Source organism: Peromyscus eremicus, chromosome 8a (assembly GCF_949786415.1).
Source record: "Peromyscus eremicus chromosome 8a, PerEre_H2_v1, whole genome shotgun sequence".
NCBI lineage: Eukaryota > Metazoa > Chordata > Mammalia > Rodentia > Cricetidae > Peromyscus > Peromyscus eremicus.
The window spans coordinates 531,365-547,118 of record NC_081423.1 but is presented as its reverse complement, the minus strand read 5'-3'; the positions used below and the strand labels follow the sequence as shown (position 1 = coordinate 547,118).

Sequence of the window (15,754 nt, the reverse complement as noted above, 5' to 3'; positions counted from 1 at the left end):
GAGTTAAATGGCATGGAAACGTACACATTGGTCACTTAAGATGGGAGTGTGGTTATGGAAGTGCAGTTCTGCAAGATCAAAAAGCTCTTCCCTGGGCACTCAAATACACATGTAAGACATTCCTTTTTCTGGCGGTAAATTCTGGTATATATATCTTACAACAATAAAAAGTTTTAACAAAACTTTAGGAGTCAAAGACCATGTTGATAAAATTAATAACAGAAATCCAACCCCACTTGGAAGAGTCCATCATGAATGCCCCCCACTTCCAGCCAACGAGATTTGGGAAGCATGGTGCTGCTCAAAAAATACCAAGTTTAACATTTAAACAATCTCATCCTATTTTCAGTGATTACTCTAACACAAGTTGAAGATTTTTGTTTGTTTGTTTTTGTTTTTTTGAAACAGGGTTTCTCTGTGTAGCTTTGCACCTTTCCTGGAACTCACTCACTCACTCACTTACAGGCTGGCCTCAAACTCACAGAGATCACTTGGCTCTGCCTCCCAAGTGCTGGGATTAAAGGTGTGCGCCACCACTGCCCGGCGAAGATTATTTTGCTGTTTAACCCAGGCTGGCTTCAATCATAGAATTCTCCAGCATTCACCTTACAAATTCTGGGATTACAGAACAAATCCCCCATTTACTTAAAATTACTAACAGTTTTAATGATGAGACTATTTCAAACTCGTAACTAAAAACAATAACAATACCTTCTATACACTGCTCAGAAAAACAAAGAATTAGAATCTCTTCACTTACTTGTAAAATCTCAGGTATGGCTTCCAAAAGTTCCACCAGCTTGGTAAATCCATAATATGCAAGTTTGCACTGCCGGCCAAAGTGGTGGTGGTAACAGGGAATGAACTTGTTAAACGGCATCCGGAAGTGGGGCTGGTGGCGCAGCAAGTCCACAACATCCTTGGAGAACTGCTTTGTCCTTTCTATCTCATCCTGAGTTCGTTCTTTAAAAAACAAAGTACCTTAGACATCAGGCTTCCACTCACTGTGTTTAGTACTGGACTACAGGGTGTTACTGGAGTCACAGAGGTCAGCTTTGCCTTTCCCAGCCACACAGCCTACAATCAACTAGACACTTGGTACTAGGTTCTCTGCCAATGGTTCTTATACAGGCTCAAGGCATAATCATGAGAAGTGAGGTTGCTACTGTGGGAGGTGAGAGACACATGTGTCATCACCTACAAGACAGGAACAATTTATAAAACCTGTCCACTACACCTATGTGAACAAGACAGACAGAGGTCTAGGTTTTCGAGCAATACAATGTTACTTCTATGAAATCACACTTCTAAACATTCACACATTTTTGTTTATTCATTTGATCTTCAGTTCAAAGTTGCCAGCAGAAAAGACTATCAGGCATCAAAACTTTAACAAAATTAAAGAAAAGAAAATTAAACAATGATCTTCATTTCTATTAATTTTAAACTGACTAGAAGAGAACTGGGAAAAGACATACATTCTAAGTTTTATTTAACTCTGGAAACCTGTGACCTCAGGGACACAAAGATACTCTAACTGGTAAGGCAGGGGGGTATGATATAATTAACAGGTCTGTCTCCCAGACTTGACTCTACTGAACTACTACAACTGGAAAGACAAATGCCACGTTTTGATGACTTGTTTTCTTCCAAAGTATGCATGGTGAAATAGTTCTCAGAGCTAAGACAGAGTCTCCATCAGGTGACATGGACACTAGAAACTGGGGCACACAGTTGGGAAGCATTTAACAAAGTGTTGGTTACAGCTTCTTCTCCCCCTTTGAGCAGATTCTTAAAAACCAGTGTGCTTTCTTATAGGACACATGGCTTCCTTTCCTCCAAAGAACACAGGTTCTGTGTACCAGGCAGTTTTACAAACCACACTTCCCAGGGAACCATTAAGAACCATGGAAAGCCGGGCGGTGGTGGCGCACGACTTTAATCCCAGCACTTGGGAGGCAGAGGCAGGCGGATCTCTGAGTTCGAGGCCAGCCTGGACTACCAAGTGAGTTCCAGGAAAGGCGCAAAGCTACACAGAGAAACCCTGTCTCGAAAAACCAAAAAAAAAAAAAAAAAAAGGGCAGCCTCCCCTAAAAAAAAAACAAAAAACAAAAAAACTATTTCATTTAAAAGTAGTCAATGACTAGGATCACGTCTGCAATCCCAACACTTTGGGAGGCTGAGGTCAGAGTACTACTCTAAGTCCAAACCAGGCTGGGCTACACAGTGAAGTTGGGTCTCAAAAGTACAATAAAAACAAAGGCACTACTGAGATAGACAACATCCCTCCACATACCTCTTTTGCGGATACAAATGATCATGTTGTCATCTTGTTGAGACAAGCAGATGGTTGTGTCTGGGATCTCTGATATGATATCCATCAACTCACAGACACCATATTCTGTGACATCCCAGTCCTTTGAGAAACACCTATGTTTTAACGTGGGAAATGGGTAAAGAATGGGTAAAACTGTTGTCATAGTAACAAGCTTTACAAAAACTCTGCTTAACAGAGGACTGTTTAAAGCTTGTGGGAAGAAAGAGCATTAAAAAATGTTTGCTTTTTTTTTTTTTTTTTTTTAAAAGCTTCCCATCAACTCACCAATGATAAGCCTGTGAGAATTCTTTCACAATGACCTGCTTGCTGGCCTGGGACTTGAGAAGTTTTAGTAAATTCTGAGTAAAACGTTTCACTTGGGCCCTATGAGTAAGGGTCAGCAGACGCTTGGAGCCCATTCCAAGAATCTGAAAATGAAATGTTCTGATTACTTATACTATGAAGATCTCAAAAGATATGTAGTGTCAACCTCGTCTGTCTTCCTTGCTCTTGTTACTCTCAGACTATCTCCTATGTACAATGTTTGCCATTTGAAATGGACACAATTCAACATGCACAGTTAAAAAGAACAATGGCCCAGCTATCTGGGGCCAGGTTCATTTGTTTTCAAAGTGCTATTGTCTCAAATGATCATGTGAGCACAAAGAGAAAGAACACATGCTCAGTCTGGATGACTAATTTCAACTCTAATAGATAGCTAAAGTTTTTCAGGCCTTTTTAACAAGTGGGAAATTACGAAAATACCGTCATCAGGGGAAGTTACAGGCAGCCTAGATAGGATTCAATGCTAAACCCTAGTCCAGTGACTAATGTCCAACTTATGAAGGGTAGAGCCCTCAACTCCCTGGTAGGTACCAAGCAAATGATGCTTACAGCAGCCCCTTGTAATGAGCATCCCAGAGAACACTGCTGGAAAGGTACCAGGCCCTAGACACTGGAAGGAAAATGCCCACAGGCCTCTAGGGAATTCTTCCAGGTTGGAAATTTGTAGTTTCCTCAAAACTTGGGAGGGTGCCTGCATTTTGAAGCAAGCTCTTACAGGATGTTTAGCGCAGTATAGCTTTCTGAGAAATAAGGTTACTATTTGTTTGTGTCTTTGGCTATGGCAGCTGAAGTCATGGAAGAACACTCCTTTCTTTGAACAAATAACCCCTCCTACCCTTTACCTGTAACACATGAGGCACTGCTTCTAGTAGCTCAATCAGCTTGGAATATCCATAATCTGAAACCCGGCACTGCTTTGCAAAATGGTGATGGTATGAAGGGATGAAATTGCTAATGGGTAGTATACAAGATGGTTGGTTCTTCAGTAAATCAATGACTTCTCTGCTGAACTGGATCAGCTGGGGATTACCCACAGGACTTTTAGAACGCAGAAGCCAAGGGTCTAGAGAAGGAAAAAAACACAGAAGACCTCAGGCTTAATTTCACTGACACAGTGAACATAGTGTGTTCACTATGCAGCAAGCTGCTGTTTCAAGTTTCAGCTTGCACACACAGGCGCCACATAACCAAACAAACAGGCCATCTTACTATAGGCAGGCAAACCATTCCCCCTAATTCTCAAAAGGTGTCAAAGGAAAGCACAGAGTACTCTAGGATTACGGCAGAAGTGAGGATGAACAAGGATTTCCCAAACTACATTGGCTATATTTCAAAGACCCATTAATAATTTGGACGTATCGGTAATATTTTTCCCACAGACATAGTATAGATGGGCCCCAGGCAGGTGACCCATGAGAATGGAATTAACCAATAATGGAGCTCAAATATTAACTGGAAAGCTATGGGAGGCAGTAACTAGAGCAGGACGGAAAATAGACTGAGAAACAGATCTAGCTACCTACTTCCTTCCTGAGACAGTCTCACTATGGAGCCCTAGCAGGACTGGACCACACTATGAACAGCAAGCCTCCCGTCTCCTAAATGCTATGATAAACAGGTCTGCACCATCACACCTCACAAAAACAAAAACAACCTAAGTTGAGCTGGAATAGTGGCAAATGCCCTTAATCTCAGCATTAGGGCAGGGAAGGCTGATGCAAGAGGATCCATGAGTTCAAGACAAGCCTGGGTTATACAAGTAAGACACTATCTCCAATAATTATTATTATTAGTAGTAGTAATAATAATAATAGTAATACAAAACCTAAAAATAAAACCTAAAAAAAATCAGACAAAAACCTTTATAGAAGTAGAAGGGATTTGTGGACTCATGTCACAAGACACAAAGTGGGCCTCCCATGGGTACTATGCAGCTCGAGACAGAGGGAGGAGAGGATGGATTCAGGAAGGAGCTCCTGCAGAGCTCCCCAAGAGCTGCTGACTCAAGCTCCCAGTTACCTTCTCACCTTTCCTGTACAGGAAACAGGTGCAAACCTAAAAAGGAAGACACATTAGGGCCAAGGAGAAGGGGTGTGGGAGGGGAGGGAGGGAGAAGGAGAGAGAGAGAGAGAGAGAGAGAGAGAGAGAGAGAGAGAGAGAGAGAGAATGAATATGTGTATGTGTGTGCATGCACTCGTGGCATGGCACAGCTTGTGAAAGCTGGTTCTCTGCTTCTACCATGTGGATCCTGGTGCTCAAACTCAGGTTGTCAGGCTTCATGGCAGCTGCTTCTACTCTCTGAGCCATCTTGCTGGCCCAACGCTGGTATTTTCAAAAGTCAGATTCTAACAACCCCTTAGCATCTGGGGAGTTTTAAGATCAGAGGAGACACTCTGGTGAAAATGCTGCTGCTGTTTGAAATCAAAACCACAACTTCCTCCTGGCCTCCCTGTAGACAGGTTGGAGCTTAGGCCTTAATCCCTGATACCTGCCCACCTACCAGTGTTGGGAGGCGGGGGCTTGTTGTGAATCCACTTCACTACTTTGACACCATTCTGGGCAGTGGCAATGTTCACTCCTGGAATGCAGGTGATGAGGTGCTCTAAAGGGACACCCCTGGGGCTGTCTTGCATTATTTCTAGGTCACCAAACTCCGCAGCATAGCAATCTGGAAAGCTGAAGGGGGTAAAGGTTAAATGAAAATAATAAAAAGGCAGTGCAGGCTGAACAGCAGGCTTTAATCTGTATCTGCTGAGAAATAACTGCTACAGTACTGGCCTCTGTGACACATTCTAACAGCTCTAGAAATTCCTGGGCAGTGTTCTGTAGGGAGTTAAGTATGGAATTGGCCTTTGGCTGTGGCCTGGTGTACTCTGATGAATGATTTTCTCTCAGCCTTGGAACCTGAACACAGATGAAATGATGAACTTTATTGGCACTTGTACAGCTTTCAATTTGGATGCACCTCTTTCCTGCAGAGAAGAAACTGTCCTCGTTTTTTATGAAATTCAACATAAACCCAGTTTCTTGTTGAAATATTGAGTGCATGGATCCATTTCTCAAACTTCAACCCCAGGACAGAGCCCTATTTCTAATCCTTGGTTCAGTCAGTAGGCAAACTGCAGGAATGACCCTACAACACTCTACTTCCAATGGCTAACATGGCTCACCTTAGCAAAGGCACAGTGCCCTCATGGGTCTGGAGAAGACTATGAACTTGAGGTGCAAACACTTTCAAAGAGAGGACCACAAAAGGAATCTTGTAAGAGTCTGGATCAAATTCATGTTCACTGCAGGAAAGACAGCAAGCAGTGAGCTGACGCTTCTCAGGAGTGGAAAGCATTCCTTGCTCACACTCTCTGGAGGGCGCTGATGTACCTGAAGTTCTTATTAGAGCAGTGCTGCCTGCAGACAGGTTCATGATACTCCAACTCTTCAAACAGAACTGGGCTGCAGTTTGTGGAGGAGCCATCATGTGACTGGGAAGAGCCTAGGGGGCTCTGGCGGGCCTGGCTGCTGGGTAAGAGACGCACCAGCGGCCCGATTCCCTGTTCACGGATTGCAATCGTGTCTGTTAATTTATATAAATCAGACACATTTAACTTGTGTCCATACCTAAGAACAGGAAAGAGATGTTATCTTAGAATACTTTTCTTTTTTCTTTTAAAGATTTATTTATTTATTATACATACAGTGTTCTGTCTGCATGTATGCCTGCAAACCAGAAGAGGGCACCAGATCTCATTATAGATGGTTGTGAGCCACCATGTGGTTGCTAGGAACTGAACTCAAGATCTCTGAAGAGCAGTAAGTGCTCTTAACTTCTGAACCATCTCTTCAGCCCTAAAACGTTTTCTTATGTAGAAACACCTGACCTGTTTAAATAAAGAAACATAGAATGGCTTCCCCATCTCTCCAAGAGTGACATGAAACTTACTGAGCTCATTCAATCCTGCAGCCATGTGGTTCCCTGACAGCTACAACAGTACTCTCATTTGGTAGCCCCTTCCCCCTCCAGTGTCCTCACCTTAAGTGTCTAAGATGTGAGTTCTCTTAACATGTGTCACTCCAACCACTGCCCTCTGAAGTATACTCCTTTTGAGAGATGTTCTCACCCACACTGACCTCAACTGTGAACCACTGTCCTCTATACCTGGACTCCTCAACCCTGACTTGGATTTGCTATAGCTGGAGCATAATGGCCCAGGCTCTGGAAGCAGACAGATTTGAGTTCACATGCTGACTCTACTGCAGCCTTTGTAAACTTAGTCAAAATAAACAACCAGTTTGAGCCTCAATTTTGCTGTCTTTAAAACATTGTGATAACTTGTACCTCACAGTGCTGAATGAGGATAGTGTGTGATTAGGCATAGGTGGGGCTTGGCCTGGGTACTAGCAATTCCTTCCTACCTCTCCAGGTTCCATTGCCAGTTCCCCACATCCATCAGGCTTCTTTGGGGTCTCCCCACAGGGGGAGATAAACATTATCTCTATGCTCTCTCACTGTTGGTCCTAAACTCTCCATTCCTTTAGAGTGAAAATAATTGATCTCTCAGGATTGACATTTGCTCAGGCTCTAAACCCCTTCCCTCCTGGCTCTATGTTACCAGTAGTCCCCAAACCTCACCCTGCTTTCTCAGCCCCCTGAGATTCCCCATGTCTGGCATGCTCTCTTTCCACATACTTTCCTTATCCCACCACCCTCACCACTGGGACCTCGCTTGCTTCCCTGGCCTTCCATCCACTTCTACCTCCCTCGCACCTCTTCTGGACCTATCTGCTTCCCTGCCCATCACAATGCCTCTTCAGCAAATAGCAGCCAGTACTTTCAGAGCCAACATCTCTCTCACAGAGCCTCCAAAATAGCACTCCAACTCTCTAGATCGAGACTCCAACAGTGCCCCAAACTTCTATGTCCAAGACCTAACACTTACTGTGCCCCCACTCATGCCCCTGGTTCCTATTTAACTGTCCCGCCATGTTCCCAGATAAAATGTTTTCTACCTTTTACCTTGCCATTTGGCTTCCTACCCAACACCAGTCATCTGTTCCTGATGCACAGGCACTTGAATTTCCTCTTGCTTTAAAAAAAAAATTATTTCATGTGTATACATGTTTTGCCTACACGTACATCTGTGCACTACATATGTGCAATGCCCTTGGAGGCCAGAAAATAACATCATATCCACTGGAGATAGAGTTATAGGTGGGTGTGAGTCGCCACATGGGTGCTGGAAATTGAATCTGGGTCAACTGCAAGAACCTCCTAACTACTGAGCCATCTCTCTAGCCCAGTGGTTCTCAACCTTCTTATTCTGTGACACTTTAATATAGTTCCTCATGTTGTGGTGTCCCACCTCAGCATAAGTTATTTTTGTTGGTACTTCATAACTGTAATTTTGCTACTGCTATGAATCATAATGTAAATATCTGATATGCAGGATATCTAATATTTGACCCCTGTGAAAGGGATTGCTACCCACGAGTTAAGCTCTAGTCCACCCATCCATCCCTCCATCTATTTACTTAGTTTTTGAGACAGTATCTCAGTCTGTCCTTTGCACAGCTGAGTATGTCGTGAACTCCTGATGTCCTGACCTCCACTCCCAAATGTTGGAATTACCAATACGTGCCACCAGGTCTCAAAGGGACTTAAAATTTCTGCGGCACATAGTTCCTTGTAGTCTAACTGCATCAGCACAGAACTGGCCCAGTGCAGAACTCTTCCTCTTTTTCCCTCTCCTTGAAGATGGTTCTGACCACCATACCTCTTTGCTCACCCCCATTCCTCCATCCATGCAACAGCTCATTCATTACTCATGGAATAACTGCCACACCCCTGTGCTGCCTTCCTTTGGATCTCTGAAGCATTCTCTCTTCCCTGAACCTCCTTTTCACTGACATTTCTCTTTGATTCACAGAAGAATTTGTGAGATTTTCTCTTTCCTTCTAACAAACTCTCTGGACAGAGAACCATGCCCTTTGCAAATCTGCATTTTCTGCAGTGTCTCAGCTTTTCATAACACCTGTTGTGCACTGTACACTGAAGATTCTAGTCCCTGTCTAAAGTATAGAGCAAGCTCACAAGTGCCATTCAAAGAGTAATAAAATTAGTTGGTAAAACAAAATAAAAAAGCTTAGCTTTGAGAATTGTGGTGGTTTGAATAAAAATGACCTCCATGAACTCATAGGGAGTGGAACTATTAGGAGATGCGGCCTTGTCAGAGGAAGTGTGTCACTGGGGGTAGGGCTTTGAGGTTTCAGAAGCTCAAGCCAGGCCCAGTCTCTCTCTCTCTCTTCTTGCTGCCTGTGGATCTGGATGTAGAATTCACAAGCTCCTTCTCCAGCACTATGCCTGCCTGCCTGCATGTCATCATGCTTCCCTCCAAGAGGATAATGGACTAAACCTCTGAAACAGTAATCCAGACCCGATTAAATGTTTTCCTTTATAAGAGTTGCTATGGTCATAGTGTCTCTTCACTGTAATAAAACAGAAACCTGAGTCTAAATTTGCTAAAAATGAAAGTTTAAAACAAGTGTTAGACACAAATTTCCAATCTGTTCAGCACTGTCTCTGTGAGAAGTTCCTTAGGGGTGAGCATGATAGTTTTTCACATAAAGTCACCAATCACTACTGACTGTATCAATGGAACAGTAAGCAGAACTTACCTCTTTTCATAGATGTCTATAAATTTAAAGAGAGGCAAACAACAGGCGGGAGCATCCTGAAGAATAGAGATTGTTTCTGCACTGTAGGACAAAACCACGAGTTAGAAGGGACTAGTCCTGTATATTACAAAGTGCATGTATATTTTCTTCTTCTTTTTTTTCAGTTTTTCAAGAGACAGGGTTTCTCTGTGCAGCCCTGGCTGTCCTGGAACTCCCTCTGTAGGCCAAGCTGGCCTTGAACAAATAGAGATCCTCCTGTCCTGTCTCCCAAATGCTGGGATTAAAGGTGTGCACCACTACCACCCGGCCAAAGTATGTTTTTTAAACGTTCACAAAACTAACACAATGTACATGCAGAGTGAACTTCCTAGTTTCTGATATGTCAGAGTTTACTTTTCAGAAAAGTTAAAAAGAAAATCAAAAGGATTTTAGGGACAAGTCAATGAAAGATTATCAAGTCACTCCCTGGGATTCTGTGGGACTCAGTAACAGGACCACATCAGTGCAGCAGAAAGACATGGGGTCTCCTGAGGACAGGGGCAGGGGCACACACTGGGTTTTAACTCAGAGTGAAGGCAGAATAGCTTGAGTTATCTCTTGCCATGTATGTCTTATGTGTTAGATGTATGGGACTGGGATTCCTGCATGTGGTTGGACATGTAAACTGCACACTGTATCTTCATCACTCTTCATAAAAAAAAAAAAAAACCAAACATACCAAAAGTACTCAAAGAAAAACAAACAAACAAAAAAGCCCAACCTGGAAGGGTGATTAGCCTGGAGCCACAGGATTAGAGGGCTTTTCTCCAGTTCTCTTACTTCCCCAAATACTGCAAAAACCTGAGTATTATTTTTATTCTAAGGAATAAACAAAAAACAAAAAACACCAACAACTTCAAATACTGTCCAAGTACAAATCAGAGAGGTCCTTAATATTCCAACACTCAGAGTGAAACCTATTTCACTAGCTCCCCACCACAGCGGGAGAGCCAAAGCAGCACATACTGACATCAGGGAGACTCTACACTAGGACTCCAGCCAGTACTTTACCCTTTTCAGGCTTCTGGGAGTTACTGTAGGGGTGTGCCAGTCTTAGAACCTGTTCTGGGTATACAGCATGCTACTTCACTCCCAAAGGCCTACCAAGTTCAAGCTTGAACAAGAGTCAGAGGGTGGATTTCAAACCCTATTAATTCACAATAACCTTTACTGCATACAAGAAGATTGGAAATGTGATAAAATATTTATTTTTCAAACTGTTTTTGAGTCAGTTGTTATATCCTGATGTGAATGTCTTGGATGCTGTTTTTTACCTTAGTAAAGATAGTGACTTGCTGGCAGCTCCTGTGGAGAGTGAGACCAGAATCTTCTTGCTGCCAATCTTGTGCCTCTGGAGGCTGGTCACTGCACAGATTGCTTCTTGCAGGTTTCCCATCTGCACAATGGCCTTAAGCTGGTAATCGGTATGGGGACTGAGCTCAACACTCTTGACCTACAATAGGACAAAATAAAACAGAGCACTACCAGTATCTACCCAGAGCCTGTCATCTTAAAAAATGAGAATGAACTATTGAGGAATATGCTAGTATATGTCAGGGCCTGCATGAGGTAACTTGTCTGAATGAGGTACTACAGGTGTGACCAGAGTGCAGGTGATCTTCAGAGAAGCTAGCCTGGCCAGTCTGCCTGTGTGCTCTGGCATATGTCACTCAGAGACCAGTGTTTCTGTGACTCTGCAAAAGCCCAGGTTTATAAAAGGTGCACTTTTCAGCAAACTGCACCTAAACACTGGGCTGGGTACATTAAAATATAATGAGAAATAGCCAACATTCCTTTAGACCAGTAGTTCTCAACCTGTGGGTCACAACCCCTTTGGGGGTTGAATGAACCTTTCACAGAGGTCATATATCAGATATCCTGCATATCAGATATTTACATTACAATCCCTAACTACTGTTAAATTACAGTTATGAAGTAGCAATGAAAGTAATTTTATGGTTGGTGGTCACTACAACATGAGGAACTGTATTAAAGGAAGGTTGAGGACCACTGCTTTAGATTTTCTGTACTTCTGGATATATGCAGCTCTTAGTCTCTCTATCTATTAGACAGGCACTTCCCATGACTGGCTTCATTTTCTCTGGGGTGATGTCCTAAACTGTGTGTTCTATACTTCTTCCAACACACAGAAGGGAAAAGAGGTTCAAACCTGCCCAGTCATACCCATGTCCTGGCTGTGGTTCTGGGTGTCCATTAGACCCTCTGGTTGGTACTAAACTCCACCAGGGGTAAAACCAGCAAGGACAGGAGTGAAAGGGTGGTTGGGGAGCAGAAGCTGGAGGAACCACTCAGCAGTTAAGAGCTTACATAAATTACTCTTCTAGAGGACCAGAGTTCAACCAAAGCATCCATGTTGGGGGGCTTAAAACCTCCTATAACTTTAGCTCCAAAAGACCTGACACTCTGGCAACCACATACATCTGCACATACCCACACAGATACACACACATCCACATAACTAATTTATATCTTTAAAAAAAAAAAAAAGAGTGAAACTGGGTATTGTGGCTTATGCCTTTAATCAAATCAACTGGGGAGGCTAAGGCAGAAGGATCTCACATACCTAAGACTAGTCTGAGTGACAGAGTTGAGATCCTGTCTTAAAAATGCCACCCACTCCCAAAAATTCAAACTAATTACCCTAATAACAAGAGTGAAGGTACCTGGCCATGCCTGGAAAAGGCCTCCTGGAGGAGCTGCTGCAGCTCCTTCCGGGACAGCCTGTAGTCCACGTTGCTGACTTGGATGTCAACACCATTTGCAAATGGGTCTGGGCAGTCATCACTGCTACTAGGACTGGCAACGTTGAAAGCAAGTGGCAAGGCTCTGTTTAAAAGGTTTGGAGACATACTCCTGCAGAAAACACACAAGATGCGAACAGTTCTAGGCAGTGTGTTTTGCCAGTTCGGCTTTGTCTAAAACTACCAATAAAAGACCTTCCTATTTGATTTTGCAGTGGATTTTACCTTAAACCTATGCTGATTTAGGCTTACTGTCTAAAGTACTATGAGTTGACCTCAAGAAAAATTATTCAATATCAAATGTTATTTCACAGAAATATTTAAGGCAAAACAGAGAAAATACAGGAAGCCTTCCTAAATTAAAATTCCACTCTGGGCATTTTAGTCTTACAAACTTAGTCTCTAATGCTTATGTGAGGCTTAACCTCCTCTGATTTACAAGGCCTACTATCACACATAATTCAGGCTCTGGTGACAACTGTTACATGAAATTGTACATTCCCTTTCTGCAGTGATTTAATTTTTTTCTAAGATAAGATCACTAATTAGCTCTTGCTGTGCTGAGATTCAGAATGTAGACCAGCTGAACTCAATCTCATAGATCTAAGATCACTGCCTCCCAAGTGCTGGGATGAAAGGCATGTGCCACTGTGCCTGGCTTTTCCAGTGATTGTTAACCAGCTCTGCATAGCAAATACAGTGTAAAAACAGGCCTTTGTGGCAGCTCTGTCTGCCAAGTCTCATAGCAGCCTCCCACAAAGCACCATATTAAGAACAGCCAATGCACATCTCATTTTGGCTTCCCTCAACACAAAGAGTGTTAAAATGTTGGTTGTTTTTATTCAAGGTCTTACCAAGTTAACATAGGTTGGCCTTGAACTCACTTATGTAACCCAGGCTCGTGATCCTCCTGTCTCAGCTTCCCAAATGCTGGGAACATAAGTATGTACCACTATACCTGACTATAAGGACATCTTAACGTACTTCCCTGTTGACATGGAATCACCTCGATTTCCAAATGGAGGAGGGAACAATGGAGGAAAGCATTGCCTCTGAATGTCAGCTACGGTAACCTTCAGGGAGGGTCTGGCAGGGGAAATGGCAGACTTGTCTCAGTGTCTAATATAGTGACCTGTAATCTTCCTGATGCATATTCACCCTGTAAGTGAGAAAGCTGGACTTACCTCGGAGACCAAGACTGAGAAGTGAGCAGAGGGCTGACTTGCCTTGAGGCGATCAGCTTGCTAAATGCAGACGGATAGCTCACTTGGAAGACAGTCTCCTCTCTCTCCTTCTTCTCTACAGGAGAGCTGGCAACACTCCAGGAACTGAGGTTCTCTTTTCTAATAGGAGGGAGAATTTGTAAATGTCACAGGTCTCCCATGGTTTCATAGAAGCAGTGACCAAGAAAGAAAAACTGGACATACTTCTGACTGCTTCTGTAAAGTGGCTCCATCAAGCCTGTGTTCTTCAGGGTGGGCACTGAAGTACTTAGACTACCATTAGGTAGTGCTGCGAGCCTCCCATGGCCTTGCTGGTGCTCACTGTTTCTGCTGCCAGTCTTTGACTCCATTCGGCACAATTCCTTTAAAGACACAAGTGCAGCCGGGCGGTGGTGGCGCACCCCTTTAATCCCAGCACTCAGGAGGCAGAGGCAGGCGGATCTCTATGAATTTGAGGCCAGCCTGGGCTACAGAGTGAGTTCCAGGAAAAGTGCAAAGCTATATAGAGAAACCCTGTCTCGAAAAACCAAAAACAAACAAAAAAAAGACACAAGTGCAGTGGCCTTAAAATCTAAGTATCAGCTGGGTGGTGGTAGCATATGCCTTTAATCCCAGCACTCAGGAGGCAGAGCCAGGTGAATCTCTGTGAGCTCGAGGCCAGCCTGGTCTACAGAGCGAGATCCAGGACAGGCACCAAAACTACACAGAGAAACCTTGTCTGGAAAAAAAACCAAAAACCAAAACAACAAAACCAACCCCCCCAAAACAAACAAACAAACAAACACCTAAGTACCTCAGATGGGTTAGATCCTATACAGAGAGTAAAGCGACTGAGTCTCAGCAAAAACAAGAGGACACAACAGGAACTGGCAGGCACAGGACACACAGAAAGAAACCAAACCTATCATAAACTTCAAAATGCAAGAGATATCAAAATTACCTGTAAACTTTTAATGTTTATGTTTTTTGTAGCAGATCCAGAATTTGCCTGCAACCCTTTTCCAGGCACGGCTTTGGCACTGGGTGACTGTTCATTTGTGTCTTTGATGAGGCACAACTTTGTGTTAACTTTTTTCGGTGACTTCACTTTATCGGCAATTGCATTTGAATTCTTGGCTTCAAGGAATTCTCTATGCTTTGGAGTTAACGACACAATGATCCTGTTACCAAAGACATCTTCATTTTCCATTCGCTTCTGGGCCCGCTCTGCGCTGTCTTGGTTTATGAAGCGGAGAATTGCACTGCAGCCTGTGATACTCAGCACTTTGCCACCACAGTTATCAGACAGTCGCCTAAGCCTGTTGCTGATGCTCTTGCCATCTTTATTTGCTGGTAGGTTATAAACATAGAGCAGAGTGTGGCACTGCAAGCACAGGGAAAGTATTACTTCAGGGTCAGTCAAAAGCACACATTCAATTTCAAAACAAGAACAAGTGCGGTCTTCACTTCCAACTAACTCACACAAGAGATAGGGACAGCAACTCTGACAGGAAAGGGTAAACCTATTCAGCGTAACTAAATAATGTTTCCAAACATCAGTTAGGCATAGATATACTGAGTGATTCTGTTTCTATACATTGTCCAGAAGAGACCAACCTAGAGACCAGTGACTAGCTGCCTGGAGTGAAAAGGGGGTCAACACCAACTGACAGACATCACATGGAAACCATTTCAAACTGCAAGTGCAACTTAGTAAATATTAAAAACTAATGAGCCAGGCTGGAGAGATGGCTCAGAGGTTAAGAGCACTGACTGCTCTTCCAGAGGTCCTGAGTTCAGTTCCCAGCAACCACATGGTGGCTCACAGCCATCTGTAATGAGATCTGGTGCCCTCTTCTGGCCTGCAGTCATACACACTTTATACATAATAATAAATAAATCTTCAAAAAATAAAAAAATAAAAATAAAAACTAATGAGCCTACAGAGCGAGTTCCAGGACAAGCTCCAAAGCTACACAGAGAAACCCTGTCTCGAAAAGCAAAAAACAACAACAACAAAAAAAACACACAAAAAAAATAAACAAAAAAAACTAATGAGCTGTACATATCAGTCAATAGCTGGTTACTTCTGTGGTCAGAACCCTTCCAGATACCTTGGAATGTATGTATCAAGAAATAGGGCCAGGCAGTGTTTGTGCACGCCTTTAATCCCAGCACTAGGGAGACAGAGACAGGTGGATCTCTTGAGTTTGAGGCCAGCCTGGTCTATAGGGCAAGTTCCAGGAGAGCCAGGACTAGAGAAAAACCCTGTCTGGAAAAACTGGAAATAAATAAATAAATAAATAAATAAATAAATAAATAAATAAATAAAGAAAGAAAGAAAGAAAGAAAGAAAGAAAGAAAAAAAGAAACAAACAAACAAACAAACAGGGGTTGGGGGTTTAGCTCAGGGGTAGAGC

The 15,754-nt window shown here is 43.1% G+C and overlaps 1 protein-coding gene across 3 annotated transcripts in view; it reads right to left on the bottom strand.

Moving 5' to 3' along the window:
* Positions 1 to 15,754, bottom strand: part of Marf1 (meiosis regulator and mRNA stability factor 1) — a 49,889-nt gene that overhangs the window by 18,251 nt on the left and 15,884 nt on the right. For all 3 annotated transcript variants that reach the window (XM_059269942.1, XM_059269943.1, XM_059269944.1), the window contains 13 exons: positions 14,296 to 14,718; positions 13,560 to 13,717; positions 13,317 to 13,475; positions 12,055 to 12,244; positions 10,645 to 10,823; positions 9,332 to 9,412; positions 6,041 to 6,277; positions 5,833 to 5,952; positions 5,163 to 5,338; positions 3,505 to 3,725; positions 2,603 to 2,745; positions 2,297 to 2,430; positions 761 to 963 (listed from right to left, as the gene is read on the bottom strand). In XM_059269942.1, the coding sequence (XP_059125925.1) occupies positions 761 to 963; positions 2,297 to 2,430; positions 2,603 to 2,745; positions 3,505 to 3,725; positions 5,163 to 5,338; positions 5,833 to 5,952; positions 6,041 to 6,277; positions 9,332 to 9,412; positions 10,645 to 10,823; positions 12,055 to 12,244; positions 13,317 to 13,475; positions 13,560 to 13,717; positions 14,296 to 14,718 (2,424 nt within the window). The remainder of the gene's footprint in view (positions 1 to 760; positions 964 to 2,296; positions 2,431 to 2,602; positions 2,746 to 3,504; positions 3,726 to 5,162; positions 5,339 to 5,832; positions 5,953 to 6,040; positions 6,278 to 9,331; positions 9,413 to 10,644; positions 10,824 to 12,054; positions 12,245 to 13,316; positions 13,476 to 13,559; positions 13,718 to 14,295; positions 14,719 to 15,754) is intronic.